Below are 22,355 nucleotides of genomic sequence, written 5' to 3'. Positions count from 1 at the left end.
GCATTGCTCTCTGTGATGTCGGCTTCTCCACGCTCCACAGCGTGACTCTACTTAAAGCAATGCTCCGGCTTTTTCGACAGGCAAGCACGCAACTCGGCTTGCTGGTGGCCTCCGATCCTTGCTGGAACAAGGCAGGGTGCAAATGTGCAACTGAGCAAGAATTCTCTGCTCAGGCAGACCGTAATTCTAAAACTCACTCCAAACTCCCCAAATTCCTCCCTGCCATCAGTGTTTAGAAAGTCCTGAGGCTCCATCTGTCCCACAATAGTTTTCCTAACAACAAATGAGATCATGTTCCCTGTTTTAGCACGTTCCCTTTCTCCCACGCATGCGAGCACTAAGTAATGTTTTCCTTCATCTCTGTCAAAATACCGCAGCCAGGGCTCTTAGCTCCCCCACTTTCAGGGGGACACTCTCCTGGCACGCATTTTACTCTTTCGAGGACAGAGGGGAATGTGAAGCAACTGTTCGGAGGGAAATGCTGCAAATGTAGCCTCGCCCCCTCCAGCAGCCCAGCCGAGGTACCCCCCCCCCGACCCCAGCCCCTGAGTGGCCCGTGCTGACCCCTGGCAGTGGGAAGCAGGGCTCAAATTCACGGACAGGAGAAAGCAAGATTGGAAACATTACGAAACTCACAAGCCTGGACAAATCGTACCCGAAACAAGGACATCGTAAAACCCAGTGGACAGGGATTTCCAAATCAGAGCTTAATGAACGTGATATGCAGATGATGAAACCGATCCGCTTCCTCGAATTCTAGATGACACGAGCAACAAAGGTTTGTTAAGCTGGAGGCTTGTATATTATGCAACCAGCTGTCCACTGAAGGCTGCGTGAAAATGCCGTCGAATTACCCTGCAAACACGTGTGTTGCAGGAATGTGCCTGTTTTAGATAACCCGAGGTCACTTTCAGGAATGGAAGACCCCTGTTTTCTAGGTGGGTATCCAACCTGAGCGGTTTAGAGTTAGTCCAAATAGTGAATAAGGAACATCTTCAACATCACCCAACTAACCTAAAAGTACAAACACCCTCTAGATGACGGGTGAGGACCACAGTGTGTCAAACAGCCACGTGAGAACAGCCCAGCCTGAGACCATCATGGGGCTCAAAACCCCGCAGGGGGCCCCTCCGCTCTCTCACCTTTGGCTTCCTCAATTACTTTTTCAAAGACTCTATAGTCCCACTCTTCTTAACAATAGTGAGCCTCACTGTCTGCAGCTGAGACCCTGGTCAGGACCCCAGCCCAAAGCAATAGGGGCAGCATGGAGGGATTCTTGCTTCTCGACCAAGTCGCCCCATCTCTGATAAAGCTGTTCGTGAGCACACCAGACCACTGCTCCCCTCCGCCCCAGCGCCCCCCGCCCAGCTATGCCCCCTGCCCCTCTCTACCACCTAAATGCCAACAATCGTTCGCAAGCCCGCTGCCCCGCCCCGTTAGACTGACCCAGTCAGGGGTCTTCTCTCTCGGACCTGGGCTTTGCATTCTGCTTTCTCCACGCTAATGAAGTCAACTGCAGGTTATTTATGAATTCTCTGAAACCTGCATGAGGGTCTCAGCTCTGCCCCGTTACTAATCCTGGGACCTTGGCACTTTCTTCCTCCAAAATCCTGTAGTAACTACTTATTTACCGTATGGCCAAGAGAATAAACTTGGCCTTGTGAGCTGTAAAGCTCTACGCAAATTTAAGGAGTTCTTCTCTCCTAGGGTATAATGGTCGTGTTCGTGACCAGATGATTAGGGTGGCCGAGGAGAGAGCAAGAAGGGCCTTTCCCCTCTCCTCTGGTCCTTCGATGTGGGTAGCTGCTCGGTCTCTGCACCCCTCTGCCCAGCAACCCACATGAGGAGCTCACGAGTCAGCCCCAAAGCTCAGATGCCCACCAGTGTGGATATTCTTTTCACACTGTGCTAAGTCTGAATCTGAAAGCGGAAAGGACCTAACCACATCAGTGTAAATAACGCATTTACAAAAAGAGTCCTCACATTTGCTAAACACTCAGCGCTTCACGGTGTTTTTCTGTACCTTTGCCTTTAATCTCACCGCCAGTCTGTACAACTAGGCCCGCTTTACAGATGAGAAAACCAAGGCACAGAACACTCAAATGGCCTCAGGGCTTGGATTTGAATCTAGTTGCTCTGATTCCAAATCCGGTGTTCTCTCTACCATACGCCGGCTGTGGACGTGACAGGGCCCCACAGCTCAGGAACACGGTTTCTCTCTTACTGTGCAGAACAGCTCAACAGATGTAGGTTGGCCATTTCTAATCGTCTTATTTAGGGAAGCAAAACCAGTGGATTTGGAGGCTTGCGGGCAACAGGTTTCCTCTTCCTAGGGAACACACGTCTGGGCGCAGTGAGCAGGAAAACACCCCTCACGTGCCGTACTTACATCGTACACCTGGGGACTGGTGAGACACCGAGCAAGCAGGCCACACCAGGCTGGGAGCGTGGTGGTTAACGGGGGGCCGCTGTGTGTGAGGATGGGCTTCAAGTAACTTTAAAAAGAGAATGAAGGAAAAAACGTCTGCAAAGAAAACACACACCCAACAAAACATGTTTAGAAATCCCCAAGAGAAAGTCATCCGGCCTTCTACCCACAAAAGGCCTCTTTCCCCCCCATTTTACTAGCATGATACAGAAAACCCTTGGGGTCTGCAACAGTCTGAATCAAAGATTAAACCATCCTGCCAGCCTTCAGTGTTCACTGTCAACTCTCAGGTTGGCGGTTTCCGCTTTTAAGGCAAAAAGAATATTGGCTTAATTAGAGCAGAAGGCCCCTTCCTCATTATGTTGAATGAGGATTTTGGTTTCCATCAGCATTCCAGCTTGGGACCCACAGCCAGCTCACACTTTGGCAACAGGAGACAGCGTATTGGCTTCTCAACCTCGACACTGCTGACATGGGGTGCCAGGTCATTCTTTGTTGTAGGGGACTGTCCTGCCCTGTAGGGACAGTCTACCCACTAGATGCCAGGAGCACCCCTGACCCCTCTCCCAGGCGTGACAACAAAAATGTCTCTAGACAGGGCGCCTGGGTGGCTCAGTTGGTGAAGCGTCTGCCTTCGGCTCAGGTCATGATTCTGGAGTCCCAGGATTGAGTCCCACGTCGGGCTCCCTGCTCAGCGGGGAGTCTGCTTCTCCCTTTGACCCTTTCCCCTCTCATGCTCTCTCTCTCACTCTCTCTCTCAAATAAATGAATAAAATCTTCATAAAATGTCTCTAGACATTACCAAATGTCCCCTGAGAAGCAAAGCTGCCCTCGGTGGAGACCACCACTCTAACGTGAAGTTCAACTGCTCGGAGAGCTCAGGATTTGTCTGTCTGTGGGTATCTGTGCCGTCAAATGCATGAGTGTGTGTGAGAAGCACCGCGAAGCACGCGTCATGATATGACAGCGCCCGGACGTCTGGTACCCCCAGCCCCAGCAACATGGCAAGGGTGGGGACTCACCCGGCCACCTCCGCGGTGGGAACGGCCGAGAGAATTTAAAGGAGGGTGAGAAAGCACCCTAGTCACCTGTAGCCCAGAGGAGGACGGCTCTGAGCACCATCAGTATTTGCAGCAGCACAAGAGAAAAAAGGCTTCTCTGGGAGGACACGGAAGGAAGACCCTGGGGTAGCCTTCTCGTAGGGAATGACTCCACAAAGGACGAGGTGTGGGCTCTGCTGAGCCTCTTTACGAGACCGAGCAAGCCCCCTCTGACCGTTGTCCTCCAGCCGCATTTCTGGGAATGGCCCCTACTGGCCTATCGGCTGCTTTGAGTGCAGCTGCGAAGCGAAGCGGACAGCCCGGCTGGATTTGCATAAGGACCAATGCAGAGGCACGTGGGCACCCCAGGCTACCTTTCCGTGTCCTGCCCCGGGTAGTTCAAAGCCAAGTTCTCACATCCCCGAATACAAAAGGCCCTCTAACAACTTCTTTAAAAGCGGAAAAAAAACACCCTATTTACATACAGATTTTTAAATATGCAAATTCTTGAAGGGCAAAAAGGAAATATCAAGTCTCTGTCCTACCCAGTTGTTCTGGTAATTACCATTACAACTTCACAGAGACTTCTTTTTTAAACTGAGATATAACTGACATGCAATATTATTGTAGTTTCAGGTGTACAACATTGTGATTTAGCCTTTGTATCTACTGCAAGACGATCACCTCAGCACATGCAGTTGCCATCTGTCACCATACAAAATTAATAGAATATTATTGACTGTATTCCCCACGCTGTACATTGCATTCCCATGACTTATTTATTTTATAACTGGAAGTTTGTACTTCTTTTTTTTTAAGATTTTATTTATTTATTTGAGAGAGAGAGAGAGAGAGTACAAGCACACAAGCAGGGGGAGGGGCAGAGGGAGAGGGAGAAGCAGGCTCCCCACTGCGCCGGGAGCCTGATGCGGGGCTCGATCCCAGGACCCTCGGAGCATGGCCTGAGCCAAAGACAGACACTTAACTGAGCCACCCAGGCGCCCCAAGAAGTTTGTACTTCTTGATCCCCTTCACCCATTTCACTCCACTAACCTCCTTCCCCTCTGGTGGCCACCAATCTGTTGTCTGTATCTATGAATTTGGATTTTGTTTGCTTTGGTTTTCAGACTCCACATATAAGTGAAATCAATGCAGCCTTTGTTTTTCTCTGATTTGTTTCACTTAGCACGATGGCTTCAAGAGCCATCCATGTTGTCGCAAATGGCACGATTTCATTCTTTTTTACGGCTGAATATTCCACCGTGTGTGTGTGTGTGTGTGTGTGCGCGCGCGCACACACCGCTAGAATACATTTTTTCTATTTCTTGATTTATAAACTTTAGTCGGGGGCTTTAAACTCACTCCTATGAAGCATGGTACATTTAATTCATTTATACTCCTGCATCTGCTTTTCAAGATTTTCCTAATTTTGATTACAATTCATTTTATATTGCACATATATAACATTCGTATTCTATTTTATAACTGGTAGGTAAATCTTCTATACTTTGTCTATGGATTGAGTCTAAATGTTAAAAGCCACTAAATAGCATTTCTAATAATATTATGAGTATTATTCACTGTAACCAAGCAAAGTGGTTAGAACGCTATTTTTTTTTTTAAAGTAGTCTCCACGCTCAGCATGGAGCCCAATGCGGGGCTTGAACCCATGACCCTGAGATCAACACCTGAGCTGAGATCAAGACTCAGACACTAGGGGCACCTGAATGGCTCAGCTGGTTAAGCACCCAACTCTTGATCTCAGCTCAGGTCTTGATCTCAGGGTTGTGAGTTCAGGCCCCGTGGTGGGTGTGGAGCCTACTTAAAAAAAAAAGAGTCAGAAACTTCACCAACTGAGCCACCCAGGTGGCTAGAACACTATTAAAGGACATGTAGAGCAGTGTCGTTTAAACTTTGTTAGTGAGAAGAGAACATTTGAGTGTCTTGTGAAATACAAGATCTTCTTTTAATTTCATTTTGATCTTGTTCACTTCTCGGTTATAAAAAAATTACTACTTCTTCAATGTTGTCCCCTTAGTTGGGTCTGATTTTGGTTTTATTTGATCTTTATGTTGGTGGTGGTTTTTTCCCCCTTCTTAGAGAGTCTGCACAGTGCTAAACTTTCTCCACTCTTGCATGTCTGAAAGCCACCCTCTTTTTTTTCCCCACTCAGCTTGCGTGTAGAATTCCAGGCTCAGACTTTTTCTTTTCATCCTAGAACTCTGACAATGCTTATTCTAACATTCAGTTTTGCTACTGCCACCTCTGATTCTTTCTCTTTAAAGGCCACCAGTCTTTCTCTTTGGAAGCCTCGATGAGTCCTGCTTTTCCTCCCTAGTTATGGAATGCTCCAGTATATCTATTCATGCTACCCATACCAGGTGGGCTCTCCCGCTCTGAAGACGAGAATCTTCCCTTAGCCAACGGATTTTTTTTCTTCCATTATTTCTTTGGTTCTTCTTTTCCTCCATAGTCTCTATCTTCTTTTAGATTCTGTTAAAGGACTCTGGACCACCTGGCTCTGGCCTCTACATCTTGAAACTCTTCTCTCGCTCATCTCTGACTTTGCACTTGAATTCTTACAGATTCTTTTTTCCCTCAGCTTCATCTTCCAGATCAACAGTTCATGGTCTCCACCATGTAATTAAACTATCCATTACATTTTGGGGTTCATTTCAGAAAGTTTATGTTTAATTTCCAAGAGTTTCTTCTTGTTTGGTTGCTCCTTTTTCTAATAACCTATTCTTACATTGTGACTGGAAAAGCCTTTCAACTCTAAGGCTCTTATTAGAAAAATTAAAAAATAAATATTTGGTGGGGCACGTGGCTGGCTCAGTTGGTAGAGCATACAACTGATCTCGGGGTCATGAGTCAGAGCCCCGTGCTGGGTTTACTTAAAATATATATATATATATATATATATATATATATATATATATATATATATATATATATATATATGAAAAAATATATATGTGTATATATATATGTACATATATAGGACATACATGTACATATGTAGGAATTCATTATGTTGGCACACCCCTCATGTCTTTACTCAGTTTCTCAGTTCGTCAAGCAGGTGGGGAATCTGACCATGCCAAAGTTGGGTGGGGGGGAGTTACTCTAGGGAGAAAAATCTTTGGTGGCCTCAAGATCTGTTTGTTTCTCTATCAAGCCCTCCCCAGGTAGTATCTCTACTTTCTTTAGAAAGCTACGGCTTGAAGAGAAAATTAACAGCTCCAGGTTGATCTGCGGACACAGGAAGTGCCTGTTGCAGCTGTTACTAACAACATTCTTTCATAAATCACCTAGACAGGGGTGCCTGCGTGGCTCAGTCGGTGAAGTGGCTGCCTTCGGCTCAGGTCATGATCCCAGGGTCCCGGGATCGAGCCCTGCGTCAGGGTCCCTGCTCAGCGGGGAGTCTGCTTCTCCCTCTACCCTTCCCCCCTGCTCATGATCTCTCTCACTCTCTCCCTCTCTCTCTCAGATAAATAAATAAAATCTTTAAAAAAAATCATCGAGACAAACTGGCTCAAGACTCACTTTGGTCTTGGGCTATAGTTTTCTCTGCTACAATTCCCTCTATCTTCGGTCTGGTGAGTAGTCCAAAATCTCTCTTCTGTGGTTCCAAGGAGCCCTGGGAACAACAAGGGAGCTGTGTGTGCGCTGAGCTGTGTGTGGTCTTACCCTGGAAGCCCATCTAGTCCATCTTCAGGCCGGTTCCGTGAAGGAGGTACCACACTTGCTCTTGCTGGCTTGTGGAGATCATTCCCAACCAGAGGAACCCTCTTTTGATGCAGCCAAAGCCCACATTTTCTTGTCTGATTATTCATGGAGGTCTAGAAGGATCCATGGGCACCTTCCGCATCTACTTCTTCCGACGCTTTGTGCCTGCTTCTGTTCTTAGTTTCTCCCTCCAAACTAAACAAGTAGAAATCCTAGTCACTACAATAGACATTCAGAGACTTTGGAGATCACTCTTGTTGCTCTTCAAAGAATCAATTTCTTCCTCCCTCAGCTTCATTGACGTACGACTGACAAAAAAACTGCATGTATGAAGGAGTAGGAGATGTTTAGATATGTGAGCACCGTGAAATGATTCCCACGATCAAGCTGATTAACATATCCATCACTTCACATCATTACCATTTTTCTGTGTGTGTGGTGCAAAGACTTAAGATCTACCCCCTTAGAAAACTTCTAGTAGGCAATACAGATTATTAACTACAGTTGCCATATTTTACATTACGTTTCCAGAACTGATTCATCTTATAACTGAAAGTTTGTACTCTTTGACCAACATCTCTCCATTTCCTCCACTCCCCAGCTCCTGGCAACGACCATTCTATGCTCTTTTTTTAAAAAATTTTATTTATTTGATGGAGAGACAGCCAGCAAGAGAAGGAACACAAGCAGGGGGAGTGGGAGAGGAAGAAGCAGGCTCCCAGCGAAGAAGCCTGACGTGGGGCTCGATCCCGGAGTGCCGGGATCACGCCCTGAGCCGAAGGCAGATGCCTAACGACTGCCTACCCAGGTGCCCCCCATTCTATGCTCTTTTACTGAGTTTGACTTTTCTAGATTCCACCCGTAAGTAAGATCACACAGTATTTTTCTTCCCGTGCTTGGCTTATTTCATAGCATAATGTCTTCCAGGTTCAACCACGTTGTCCCAAATGGATAAATTTCCTTCATTTTTAAGGCTGAATAATATTCCACTATATATACACGCACGCACACACGTCTTCTTTACCCATTTATGCACTAATGGACACTTAGGTTAGTTCCCTATCTTCGTTACTGAGAATAATGCTGCTATGAACATGGGAGCATAGAGATCTCTTTAAGATAGTGATGATATCTCCTTTGGATATCTACCCAGAGGTGGGATTGCTGGATCATATGGTAGATCTATTTTTAATATTTTGAGGAAAATATTTTCTCCCATCCTGCAGGTTGTCTTCTCATGTTGTTGATGGTTTCCTTTGCTGTGCAGAAATTTTTCAGTTTGATGTAGGCCCATTTGTTTATTTTTACTTTTGTTGCCTGTACTTGTAGTGTCAAATCCAAAAACTTATTGCTAAGACCAATGTCAGGAGCTTTCCCCCTATGTTTTCTTCTAGGAGTTTTATGGTTTCGGGTCTTGCATTTAGGTCTTTAATCCATTTTGACTTTTGTGAGTGGTGTAAGACGAGTTCCAGTTGAAGATGAGTTGACTGAATATGTGAGGGTATATTTGTGGGCTCTGTGTTCTATTCCGCTGGTCTGTGTATCTTTTTACTGCTACTACCGTACTATTTTGATTACTATGCCTTTGTAATATATTTTGAAATCAGGAAGTGTGATGCCTCCAGCTCTGTTCTTTTTGCTCATGATGCTTTAGCTCTTCAGGGCATTTTGTGGTTCCATACAAATTTTACAATCATTTTTATTTTATTTAAAAAACACCATTAGAATTTTTATAGAGATGCACTGAATCTGTAGATTGCTTTGGGTAATATGGGAATTTTAACAATATTAAGTCTTCCAATCCATGAACACAGATAGCTTTCCATTTATTTGTGTCTTCTTCAACCTCTTTCATCAGTGTTTTTTAGTTTTCAGTGCATAGTTCTTCACCTACTTGGTTAAATTTATTCCTAAGTATTTTATTGTTTTTGATGGTATCATAATGGAATTATTTTCTTTTCTTTTTTAAGATTTTATTTATTTATTTGAGAGAGAGAGAGAGACAGCGTGTGAGCAGTGGGGAGGAGGCAGAGGGAGAGGGAGAAGCAGGCTCTCTGCTGAGCAGGGAGCCTGACGTGGGGCTCAATCCCAGGACCCTGAGATCATGACCTGAGCCAAAGGCAGACGCTTAACCAACTGAGCCACCCAGGCACCCTGAGATTGTTTTCTTTTTTTTTTTTTTTTTTAAAGATTTATTTATTTATTTATTTGACAGAGATAGAGACAGCCAATGAGAGAGGGAACACAAGCAGGAGGAGTGGGAGAGGAAGAAGCAGGCTCATAGAGGAGGAGCCTGACGTGGGGCTTGAACCCGGAACGCCGGGATCACGCCCTGAGCCGAAGGCAGACGCTTTTAACCGCTGTGCCACCCAGGCGCCCCCTTGAGATTGTTTTCTTAATATCTTTTTCGGATAGTTCATTGTTAGCATATAAAAATGCAACTGGTTTTTGCATGTTGACTTTATATACTCTGACTTTACTGAATTTATTAGTTTTAAGAGTTTTTTGGTAGAGTCTTTAGGGGTTTCTATATATAAGATCATGTCATCTGTGGGGGCGCCTGGGTGGTTCAGTTGGTTAAGCATCTGACTCTTAGTTTCAACTCAGGTCATAATCTCATGGGTCCTGAGATCAAGCCCTGCGTCAGGCTCCATGCTCAGCAGGGAGTCTGCTTGAGATTCTCTCTCTCCTCTCCCTCTGCCCCTCCCCGCCCCTGCGTACTCTCTCCCTCTCTAATAAATAAATCTTTTTTAAAAAGATCATGTCATCTCCAGAGACAATTTTAATTTTAATTTAATCTGCAGAGGCCATTTTAATTCTTCCCTTCTGATTTGGAGAATCAAATTTCTTTTTCTTGCCTAGAGGGAAGGAAGGCTCTGTCTGGCTAGGACTTCCAATACTCTATTGAATAGAAGTAGCAAGAGTGGGCCTCCTTCCAGATCTTAGAGGAAAAGCTTTCAGCTTTTTGTCATTGAGTATGGTGTTGACTGTGGGCTTGTCACACATGGCCTTTATTATGTTGACATACATTCCATGTATACTGAATTTGTTTAGAGGTTTTTTTTTTATCATGAAAGGATGTTGGATTTTGTCAAATGTATCTTACACTTCAATAAAATTCTTAACATTTTAAAAGTTTCTAAACTTTGTACTACCTACCCATTTGATCACTATGTCAACTTAAATTATGGAAGTTTAACTTTGGGATTTTTAATTTTCACCAGAGAACAGGTGGCTTTACCAGAACAGAGTCTGCCCTGCAAGTGGCCCAGTTAAGGCACGGATCAGACTTTTCCAGTCTCCGTTCGGCCAATAGGAATTATCTTCCCCATGTGGATTAACTGCCCAAATTCTACTACCCTTCCTGACCACAGTATGGTTCGCTGTGTAGTTTTAACTAATTCACCTACACAGGCTTATTTCCCTCAGACTTAAAGTTCCGAAGAGCCACATGAGTCTGCCAGGCTGTGGGCTGGCTACCTTAATGATTACAAACACCCATCTTGGCCAGAGAGATGTTCTCCAGGACGAGCTGTGGTCGAATGATCACTGCATGTGGCCCAAGAGAGGACTGACTCTACCTGTACCAAGCACATGTCTTCCTCACTCATCAGAAGTCATTCACAGACAACAAGAGAATTTCATCATCGATGCTTTCACAAATACAGGGAAGCCACCGAAAAGGATACTTGTGGTCAAAGCTGTACCACAGCCTGAACAGCCACGCACTCTCCTGCTTTGTCCGGTTTCCTCTGGCAGAATCTGGACCATCCTAGGAACAAACAACGAGACAGATGCTTAGTTGCAGAAAAGGGATTGAAATGGGGGTGCATGTGGGGGGTGGGGGAAGCTTCTTTTTTAACCATAACTTTTAGAGATTTTGAGCTCAGAGTCAAACATCCTGTATCCCCAAAGTTTCCAAAATACCGGGCAGTAATACCTTGAAAGAAACTGAATAAATCCAAAAGGCAGACAAGTCAACCCCCAAAGTAAAAAGGCGCGGTTATGTCTGTGGGCAGATCAGCTCACGGCAGTAGCAAGTTTCTTTTGGCATTCTTACTGTAATTTTCCTCATGGTGCCTTCTAGCGGATTGATTACGCTAACATAGTGTAGACCCTAACGGGCCCACACTGGTCTACAGGGAATATTAAAGAAAGCTTCTATAAAACCAGCTTTCCACACCTCCGCAAAGCTGGCCTGGGGAAGTCACGCTGGGTCGCTCCCTGACGGGTCAGCCTGGGGCCTTGGCGGTCCTCACTGAGGCGTCTACATTGCCTTCCAGGTTGTGCAGTAACTTGTTGCCCTGACAACTTTAGGAAGGTGGGGGCAGTGAGCAAGGGAAATGGGGCCAGAACTAGTATTTCTATCATTTTAAAGATTATTTATTTATTTGAGAGAGAGAGAGAGCACACGACCAGGAGGGGGAGAGGGAGAGAGAGACTCTCGGGCAGACTCCGTGCTGAGCGTGGAGCCCGACATGGGGCTCGATCTCCTGACCCCGAGATCAGGACCTGAGCTGAAATTAAGAGTCAGCTGCTCAGCCGACAGCACCACCCAGGGGTCCCGCAATTCTTTTTTTCTCAGCTGCCCTCAAGTGGTTACTCCTCTCATTCCTTTCCAACTCAAACGGCCTCCGTCATTTAATTCGCAAAATGACTTGCAAAATCACTCATTTGAGGCTTGGGCCATCTGCTCGGTGCAGCTATTAGAAGCAGCACAATTACTGTGGACAAGCGGACTGGCTGTGGCAACCGGAGGGCACCGCTGGAGTTCTGTGTCGCTGGATGACCCGCTCTGAAAGTACACACTGCTTGGAAGCGCGGCCACTTTCGCTGTCACCCCCTTGAATGTTACAGGGAGAGGCAATTCTGCGGGCGAGGTGTCGCTGGCAAGAGCCAAACGCAAGATGGGCCACGACTCCAAGTAGCTCCACGTGGCAGCAGGTGTGAGCTCCACCTGTGACTGAGATAGTGCGCGGCAGAGATCTCTGAGAAGGGAGAGCGCAGGGCCAAGGAAAGGGAGGGAAATTAGCGGCACTATTTAAATTTCTGATGTTTCCAATAACAAAGGTTATTTTTACAAACAGAGTCCCTAGGGTATCTGAAGAATGTTTAGGGACACATGTGGAAATGGCTTGGTTAAATGGGCCCTTCTGGGGAAGAGGAAATAAAAAAAAAGAGAGAGACAGAGAGAGAGAGAGAGAAAGTTCCCAGAGACCAACTGTATTTCACATTTTTATAAACTGTCTGGAAGAAAAAGGGCACAGAAATGTCTCCATTTGCAGATCACGATCATTCCTTCGGGTAATTAATTGCTGGCCTAATGACAACTCGAGGGAGCTTTCAGAATGCCCCTTGACTGAGTGGAAAAGTGGTGGATGACCATTCTGAGGGGCAAATATCTTCATGGAAAAATTAAATGCTTCTTTATAAAGTGGTAGGCTCTAAGCTCGTGGCTCTAAGTGCCTGGAGAATCTTACTGAAGAAGAAACTGACACGGTGACTTTCCTCATCAGGAAGGACACTATAAGCCATCAGGCACAAGCCAAGTCCCCCCATGTCAAGCGCATCCGCTTCTCCCCTAACACAGCAATAAAAACGACAAATGCCGATTCTGTCACCCTAATCTCTGCCAAACCACATGGGATATCATCACCTGGAACACTTTAGTTCCCACCACCTCACCTCTACGAAGCTACAGGAGACTTTAATAAGCCCCAGGAAGGACCATTAAAATGAGGAAAGCCAAGGAAACGTTTCTTTTCTGAAGGCAAACTAACAAAAGGTCTTCACGGGCGACAGAGAGCTATGCCTGCAGTCCACAAGTAAGATAAAGGGACCTCAGAAAGGTAAGAAATGAAAAGACAGCCCCGAAAGGTTACCAGGGGTAAATTCTGAGCAAATAAAAAGTGCAGCTTCATAACAGGGGTGTTAAACAACTTCTTATTCTAAGAGATGGTGCCAGAAGCATGACTAGGTACAGGAAGAACGTAGATAAATCCACATATGGTGGCCTTGGAGAAATCAGGGTGTGTCTGTGGAATGGGACTAATTTTTTAAGCTGACCTGGAAGACAACCAATAGCTGCTCGGCGACGGGATCTGGGGGTCCCCGTCCTGCTCCAAGCAGTCTAGGGCTGAGCAGGGGTCAGTGCGGGTGCAGGCAGATCCTACAATAGGGAGCCCCCTTTCCAACTTGCATGTGCAGACCCTTGGATTTCCATTCATGTGCTGCCCACAGAAAAGATGGGGACCCACTCCCCCAAACCTGCATTCCCACAGGAGGGTTTACGCCCCATGTCTTTAGCTCAGGCAGCTTTTAGAATGTGGAGCATCCTTTCAGATGGTCACCTTCTCCCACCTACAGCACTTACCTGGCCAATCCCTATTCGTTTTTCAAGGCTGGGTACAAGGTTGGCTTCTCTGAGAAATGTTTCAAAGGCAACAGAGCACGCCAAGAGGTATAGGTATGAACATCACAGGCTTTCTTAACAAGCTATGTGGGTCCAGATCCTAGCTCTACTCCTGGCTGTGCCATGGTCTTGCTGTATGACTCTGGGCAAGTTTAAATTGAGATGTAACTGACATATAACATTGTGTCAGTTTACAGGGTAGGATGTGTTGGTTTGATACATTTCTCTGTTGTGGTTCCATTACCATGTTAGCGTGAGCAACCATCTGTATCCCTTCACATAATTCTCTCTCTCTCTTTTTTTTTTTTTTTTTTTTTTTTTGGTGAGAACAGTTAAGACCTATTCTCTCACCAACTTCGTAGTTTATAATAGAGTACTGTTGACTATATTGACTATGGTGTGCATTAGATCTCTAGAACTTATTTATCTATTAGCTGCAGGTCTGTATCCTTAAACATCTCCCCATCTCCCCCACCCCCCAGCTCCTGGTAACCCCCATTCTACTCTTTTTATGAGTAACACAAGGGATTTTTAAACCTTTTGTTGACATTATTAATAGAGAAGCCCCTTTAAGAAAATATCACCGACTCTCCTCATCCCCATTTTTTTAAGGAAGTAACAGTGAGTGTATATTTTTATGCATTCATTAAACACCTACTGTGTGCCTGGCACCATGCTGGGTGCCAGAAGCACAAAGAGGAATGAGACTAGCACTTGCCCCTCAAGGAGCACATTTCTAGAGGGGAAGACACACAGACAGATACGTATACGAGGACAAATCTGATGAATACAAAAAAAAGCAGAATAAGAACTGAGGACTGAGAAAAGATCCTATTTTTGAAATATTTTTTCTAGAACTAATAAATAATGCATTCTGGGCAGAGTTACATTTCATTCCATTCTTATTGTTAAAAGATACAAATTTTCAAAGTTTAGGTCATTATAGTAATGAGAACAGCTTATGGTTTTTTTCAGACATGGAGCAGAATACTTCCCCTCCCCCCCACCACAAAGATTTCTATGTCCTAATCCCAGGAGCCTGTATGTTATGTTACATGGCCAAAGGCGTTTTGTAGATGGACTTAAGGTTTTCCAGGGGGCCCGATGCAAGCACACAGGCCCTTAAAAGTAGACAAGGAGGGCAAAAGAGTCAGAGAGTTGCAGTGGAAGAAGAGGCAGGAAAGATACAAAGTGTGACAGGGACTCGCCCTACTATTGCCGACTTTGAAGATGGGGCGGGGCGGGGGGAGGGCATGAACCAGGAAATGCAGGTGCTTCTAGGACTGGAGCTTGACCCTGGGCCAACGGTCAGCAAGGAAATAGGAGTTTAGTCCTACAACCACATAACTGAATTCTACCCAACAACCAGAATGAGCCTGGCAATGGGTTCTCCCCCAGAGCCCAACCCCACTGACACCTTGATTTTGGCCTTGAAACAGAGGAACCGGCAGAGCCCACCAAACTTTTAACCTAAAGAATATAAGATTGGTGTCTTAAGCCACCGAGTCTGTGGGAATTTGTTACGGCGGCCCTAGAAATCTAAAGCAGAGCAAAAGAGCAAATTAGTGATGTGACCCAATTTGTGCCTTTTTCTTGTCCCTGGGATGGGTGGCACCAACGACTCTCACAAGAGGAATAGCAGGTTTTAAAAACAGGGAATCAAGAGCTCCACAATGCCTACTCCGGGGGTTTTCAAATTGTGAATGGGCACACGACCCTCCTGGGAACCCCATTAAAATGCGGGTTCAGAGTCAGTGGGTCTAGGTGGGGCCTGACAGTCTGCATTTTTAGAAGCTCTCTGGTAATGCCCAGGCTGCTGGTCCGTGGGGACACTTGGAGCGGCAAGGACAGATCTGCTGATTTCACTTCTGGCACTCTCCGCCCTTACCCATCCCCTTCATCACACTGTCACCACACCCTTAAGGATGGAGGTTCAGGTGCCTTGTTCACAGATGTATCCCCAGGGCCTGAACGATTGTCCGAAATATAACAGGTGCTCAGTAAGTATTTGTCAAATGAATGAATAAATTAATGTGAATGTGGAAATTCTAAGGAAAAAAAAGAAGAAGAGCCAAAAAAGTCAGGGACCAAGTGCTGGGGGGGGGGGATCAGAAGAACAAAAAAGAAAAGGGTAGTGGGGGGGGGCAAAGAGGAGGAATTTGAGAAAAGCCCCTTCAGCAACTGTTTGAAGTCAAAGATTTAAATGACTGGGTATCAGATTTCAGTCTGGAGGAAAACTGGGGAAGGACCCAGAAAGTTTCATGTCAAGGCAACTATGAACAGCTGATTTTCTGTGTGTGTGCGCGCGCACACACACACACACACATAACACAAGCCCAGTGGTGTCCTTTTCTCCACATGCCACTAATATTCTGCTTGTGACCCTGTCCTGCTGAGTTGATAAAGCCAGGATAAATTTGGATTCGTGCTCCTAGCTACTCAGAAGCAGCCGTATCAATGAGTGCTCTTCTTGTGGAAGGAAGTGAATGATGTCTCCGTCTGGCATGAAAAGGTCCCCCTTGAATGGGGTGGGAGGCCACCCCCAAGCCCAGGCAGCTTGCCTCCAGCTGGGCTTGTTTTTGTTTTGGTTGCAAAGTCACCAAGACCTCTGGAGAAACAAAGCAACTGAGTTTTTTGTTTTGTTTTGTTCTAATGAGTCAAACTTGCCAGGGAAGTGAAGCTGAGTCTGCCCACAATATTCTTATGCTTCCCTCACAGAAAGCCAGAAGTTCTAGCCAAATGCTCCTTTCCTTCTCCCACATGAGCTAATATTCTGTAGCTCTTAGCCATAACTCTTGGGCTTCTAGAACCAGTGAGGAAAATCATGCTGTCCTAAGAAATTCATTCCCATCAAATGTCACTTTCCTGTTTGTTTTTAGGGAGCTCAGTTAGAAAATGAGGTAAAGAGAACTGCCCTTTCTTTTCTGATGGGGAACAAACATCTGGACTTTCCCCATTTATGATTTCAGTTTCATGACATCACTGAGCGTGTGACCTGGATCCATTTCAGGGAAAACTGCAAGAACCCAGGATTTTACCCAAAAATGAGAAGCCCATTTATTTCTCTGTTTTATTATTGCTCATGACCACTGAGTGCTCCCAGCCCTGCTGTTAGTGGCTCACTGGACCGAGAAGGTCAGGCCAGGAGGACTGAGAGAGTAAGGCCCTTTAAGTACAAGGGCATGAATCTTTTTTAAGAAGGTGCCCTGAGAAACCAAGCTTAAAGGTCACCTTCCTCCGCCCCCAGTCTGACAGCAATCTTGAAAGACTTTCACAATGCCAGTGGAACTGGTTCCGAGGGCCCTCTGCATGACTGTGTGTGAGGCTTGGAAGGGGGGGGTTAAGGGGAAGCCGTGACAGCTCCTGGCTAAGGCCGGCCACCGGGTGCCACTGGGAGTGCGGCAGAAGTCACCACCAGCTGCCCACTCACTACTGGCCCAAAGGGCCCTCCAGGGAGCCATGAGGGACACTGATGGGCCCTCCAGGCCCACCTAGGGAGGTTTCAGAAACTTGTCTCGTCTGGGGCAGGGAGCACTGTTTTAGCTGTCACTGCACAGACGAAATGCACTGCCCGAACGCTTAGCACTCAGGACCCACTGCTTTCTCAAACATTTCCATGGAACAGTGACAGCAAGCTTGTGACTGAGTCTAGTGACAAGCCCAGTGCCTCCATGTGAAGTTCTTATGAGATGGATGGTGAGTTCGGCTACAGGAAAGCGACCAAACCATTTCATGCTTTTCCTTTTCCAGGTGCTTAAATCCAGAGGCAGGAGCAATTAAAAACCAACAAACCCACACACCAACAAACCAACAGCAAAGGGGCTGGGGGTGATTGACTGGTCTGGAACTGACAAGATGTAATCCGCCCAAACCCTGGCTATCCAGCTGGAATTAGCCAGTTTTTCTTACAAAATTCATCTGGACCAGCTGCGGTCCCAGGAGGAAGCTTTGGAGTAGGGCAGGCGTATCCTACCAGAGCCCTTCTTTTCCTTCCAGTGAAATAAAGACACTTCACTCAGGTTTTCTCAGGGTGAGTTTCAAGATCTCCCTGTTAGACTCTAAATTAGCTTCCAGGTGCACAATTCCCGAACCCCTGGTTTCTAAACTCCTTACTTCAAGCCAGAGTCCAATGGCAACTTTTCAAAAAGAATTTCTCATGGAAACCACAGGTTCCCAACACAGTGGCCGCTTCTAATATAATCTCAAAGGTCTTCCGGGGCACCATTATTACTGTGTTAATATTTTATTTTTCAGTAATCTCTACACCCAACATGGGGCCCGAACACACAACCCCATGATCAAGAGTTGTGGGCTCTTTGACTGAGCCGGCCGGGCGCCCCTCTGGAGCACCATGAAAGTGGGCATCCTGTCATCTCAATGAAGCTCATTGAAAACTCTTCCTAAAATGTCCTGCTCTTTCCGAGGTTGCGGCTTTGTGTCCCTTACAGGGCATTACCACCAACAAGTAACCACAGTCAAAGAGAAAGAAATCAGGAAAAGCCGTAGTGGCACTCCCTGGCCCCGCTCAGCCTCACCGTTCTCGACACTTGCTCAATCTGATTCGGGGGCTAGAGTGATCTAGAAGGTCCTCTGGCATCTGAAATATGTAGACTGGATTTAGGACGGAGTGCGATTCAAAGCTGACTGGAGAAAAAGAAACACCCGACACAGTCTCCCGGAGGACACGTGCGTGCGGTCAGCAAGGCTTTCCACCGCGCTGTCGCTTGTCCTGTTGCCCTGTCCACCCGTCAGATACCTATCGAGCCCCCCCAGCTGTCAGGCACTGTGCTCAGCACTGGGGAGGCCATCCTGCACAAAAGAGTTCTTCACTCCTGAGGCCCCATTACTAACATTCTGGTTCCGGACTTCTGCTCTTAGCATAACCCCTGTCTCTCCCACCCTGCCTGTCCAGGAAATGCCGGCCTCGGGAAGGAGCAAACCTGGGAACATAGCAAGGGTCAGGTGGCAGCTCAAACTCATGTCTGCCGCTTCATTCGTGCTCTTCCCATAATGAGGTTATGGTCTCTCTGTCCTCCTGTTGGATCTGGCTGGCTAGGGCAATTCGGTGTGACCACCAGCAAATCACAGAGGCGATGCCCTGAGACTTTCAAGGCCAGGCCAGAGAAGGCGACGCAGCTTCCGCCTTCTTGCTGCGGTGCTGGCTTTGGGGACCCTGAGTCATCCGGAAAGAAGTCCAACGCCCCCAGGCCACATGGAGGAGCCCTGCATGGGCATTCCAGTTGGCTGTCTTGTCTTTGGGTCCTCCCGGCCCAGGTGCCAGACATATGAGCGAAGGAGTCTTTGGACGATGCCAGCCCCCAGCTTTCTGCTCGGAGCAAAGGCAAGCTGCCCCTATTATGCCCTTTCCAAATTCCTGACCTAGAGGATCCGTGAGTGAAAGAAACTGTTGCTCACTTTCCTCTGTTTGGTGCCGTTTGTGCAGCAACAGGAACGGGAACAGATGGCAAAACCGCAGGCCGCAGCGCTCCTCTCTGCCCCGTGGACTCCGTTAAGATTGTCCACAGCAGTGGGGACTCTTCCCCACATGTCACGCTTGATGTTGCCACGGGGCTCCTCTGATCACAGCCTCTAGAGCTTCCCTCCCCAGCACTCTGGTCCAGGCTGTCACTGCTGCCACCACCCTGCCTAAGCCCTCACAGTGTGCCTTGCAGTGACCTTCAGCCCTTGGGGGTGGGGGTGGGGACAGGAGTGGGGGTGGGGGCGGGGACCCCTGCTCCACCATTCCTGAGCTTGAGGGGGACTCGGCCCTAGAGGATCGCAGGCCCTGGAGGGATGGGAGGGCCTGTAATCAGCCACGTCCTTCCTCTCTTCCTCAGACTTCTCTGGGCCAGAGAGACCCCCATCTCTCTCCTTCCCCTGCTTGGGCACCGCTGACAGACTCTGACCCAGTGACAGTGAGCCAGTCACCAACGTATCCAGTCTATCCATCCCTGGAAGGCAGGCGGTCATTCTTCCTGGCCAGCCTGACCCCTTAATATGTTGTTTTAAGAACGTTGACTCTGGGGTCAAACCCCGGCTTTGCCACTTTCTAACCCTTTGACCGTACGTGACTCACCTGAGACTCTCAAACATCAGCTTCTAAATCTGTCAAATGGGGATAACAGTACCTACCTCATAAGGTTGTTGTCAAGCTCACGGTGAGGGAATCCACGTAAAGATGCCTGGCCTATAGTAAGTGCTCGGTACATTTTAGCTCTTTTTTAACGGTGTCTTCCCCTGGAAGAAGCATCTCTTGTGACTTACCCCTTGTAAGACTTGAAAGCTGTCATTGTTGGGTGGTGGGTCTTGATCTGGGTCCACACCAACTCTGTAAGCCACCAGGGAGAAAGACAAGGAGAACAATGGAGAGTATTAGCTTGGACCATGGCAGCCACGCTGGCTGAAAGTAGCCAAGAGGCTGACCATCTTCCGGAAGCGGAAGGAATAGTTAGCTAGAAGAAGAGGAAGGCTGTCATGCAAAAGTCGTGAGAAAGAGGTCATGTTCCATGTCACATCCCGGGGGGCAGGAGAGGCAAGTGGCACTGTGTGCTTACACCTTATGTAAGGCCGCTGGGGAACGGCGCCGGCTGGCAACTGTCCCTCTGCCTTCCTGCGCCAGGAGGTCCCAGTTAGCCAAACGTGGGTCTTGCTGCCCCACGCCTTTTCCTTTCTGCTGCTTCCTCACGTCTGCCCTGACCTGCTTTTAATTCCCTAAAATTCTGTTCCGCCATTTTTCCTATGTCCAGGGCGGTGCCAGACTTTATAGTGAACACCTGTGTATACCCGCCACCGAGACTCTACCGTTAATATTTTGCTGGAGTTTCTTTGTATCTATCCACTTCTCTATCATCCATCTTAATTTTTAGATGCATTCAAATAAAGTTGCAGACATCAGTCCACGTCCCCTGAATACCCGAGCACGCATATCATTAACGTTTTATCCTGGTGCCCCCATGTCTTCCCACAGCCGAAGTGACACTTTTAAGATCAACAACTGAAGACAGAAAGAAAAAGCAAAGTGGCAAAATCTACTTACAACAAATCCCATGTTTTTACTAGAGCAGTTGTCCTGGTTTAGTAACACAGCAACTGTTGTTTTGTGCACCTGGTAATTCTTTATCCCTGTACCTTCCTCGCTCTGAGGCGGAGAACTGTGACCTTGATCCCAGGGGGGTGGAGGAGAAAAGAAAGAGGCCAGGAGGGGCACCTGGGTGGCACAGCGGTTAAGCGTCTGCCTTCGGCTCAGGGCGTGGTCCCGGCGTTACGGGATCGAGTCCCACATCAGGCTCTTCCACTAGGAGCCTGCTTCTTCCTCTCCCACTCCCCCTGCTTGTGTTCCCTCTCTCGCTGGCTGTCTCTCTCTGTCAAATAAATAAATAAAAAATCTTAAAAAAAAGAGGCCAGGAAAATTCTCTGTCTTCCCACGCTCCCTCTAGTGCTGCAAAGAACTATAAACTGAGAACATGATTCCTGGCAGGTCTGACTCGAGCTCGAAGGGAGGTGCTGAATGGCGTCAACCAAGGGTCTTTGCAGTCTGGTACTGGGGTGCCGACTCCAATGAGTGGACAGTGGACTACAAAACCTCATGTGTGTGCACCTTACTTTTCTTCCTCTCCCTCTCTCTTTCCCACCCGTGATGCCCAGGTTATTTCTTGAAAAGAGAGACTAATAGAAAAGGAAAACAGAAGACAACACAGATGTGCCCACCCTCTCAAAGCCAGACTCTACCCTGTCTTAGTGCAGGGTTGTCAAGTACTAACCCAAGCTGTGCGTCCCTGGAAAGAGGCAACCAGGGAGGGAAAGGGAACAGATATCCCGTATGTTGCTGAAGGCAAAGTTTAAACCCAAAAGATGAGTTTATGTATTCAGCAAATATTTATTGAGTATCTATTATGCCAGGTACTGTTCTAGTTAAAATCTAGTGTACCTGACACCAGCTTTCCTCTCTACGGGCCTGGGGTTTGGTAGGATCTTTGTAGGAGTTCGATGGACTTTGCTGTGTGTCTAGGGGCTGCTTCCAGGCTGGCGATTCTGAGGGTTGGAGGCTTGTCCTCATAACAGGACATTATTTGGGGATCTTTGAACAACAAATCCCACAGAGATTTTCTTGACATGAAATCCATCCAATTCAGGGACCTCTCAGGGCTGCCCCCCCAAAAAGTCACACCAGAGCCTCAATGCACCCAATGTGTCTAATGTACCAAAGTGTTAGAGGAGAGGTCACATATGGAATTCCTAGCTCTTGATTTTGAGCCCTCACCCATTTCAGAGACTCTTAGCACACATTCCCCAGAGAAGAGTCCTCTGTGTGGTCGTTTGGTGAGCATTTGTAAGATCAACAGCTAGGAATCTAACCTTAGGCCCTGTTCCGTGGGTTCTACAGCAGCACAAAGCCCCTTCATGGCAGACTCGTTTACTCAGATGAGCGCCCCAGTGCAGACCCAGAGCGCCCGTTACCCTGGTGTTTCTCGGACAGCCTACTGGCATGCCAGGGGACACAGCAGCCCTCAGCCCAACCACAAGGCCTGGCCAGACCATGGGGCAGAAGCAATGAGATTATGTGATCTGAAGGGCATGAAGCAAAGTATGGCCAAGAATACAGCAGTCCAGGTCTGCCACTAACGATCTCTCCTTTCTATACTGTGAATTTTGAAATAGGTGTAATTAGCCTTTGTAAATGGCTTCCTTCTTAGCAAAGATGAAAACAAGTTGACTTTACCGTCCGAGATGAAATCAGGAAGACTGT

General features: G+C 47.1%; 1 protein-coding gene across 1 annotated transcript in view; it reads right to left on the bottom strand.

Annotated features, from left to right (window-relative positions):
• SLC9A7 (solute carrier family 9 member A7) overlaps nt 1–22,355 on the bottom strand; it is a 132,745-nt gene that overhangs the window by 7,028 nt on the left and 103,362 nt on the right. Inside the window, exons 14-16 of the mRNA XM_087860309.1 lie at nt 19,874–19,937; nt 10,887–10,969; nt 2,390–2,495 (exon numbers count right to left, since the gene is read on the bottom strand). Of these exons, the coding sequence (XP_087716435.1) occupies nt 2,390–2,495; nt 10,887–10,969; nt 19,874–19,937 (253 nt within the window). The remainder of the gene's footprint in view (nt 1–2,389; nt 2,496–10,886; nt 10,970–19,873; nt 19,938–22,355) is intronic.

Source organism: Ursus americanus, chromosome X (assembly GCF_024610735.1).
Source record: "Ursus americanus isolate L20-20 chromosome X, mUrsAme1.1.p, whole genome shotgun sequence".
Classification (NCBI taxonomy): domain Eukaryota; kingdom Metazoa; phylum Chordata; class Mammalia; order Carnivora; family Ursidae; genus Ursus; species Ursus americanus.
Note: the sequence above shows the minus strand (reverse complement) of the source record. Positions and strands in the feature narration are given on the sequence as shown.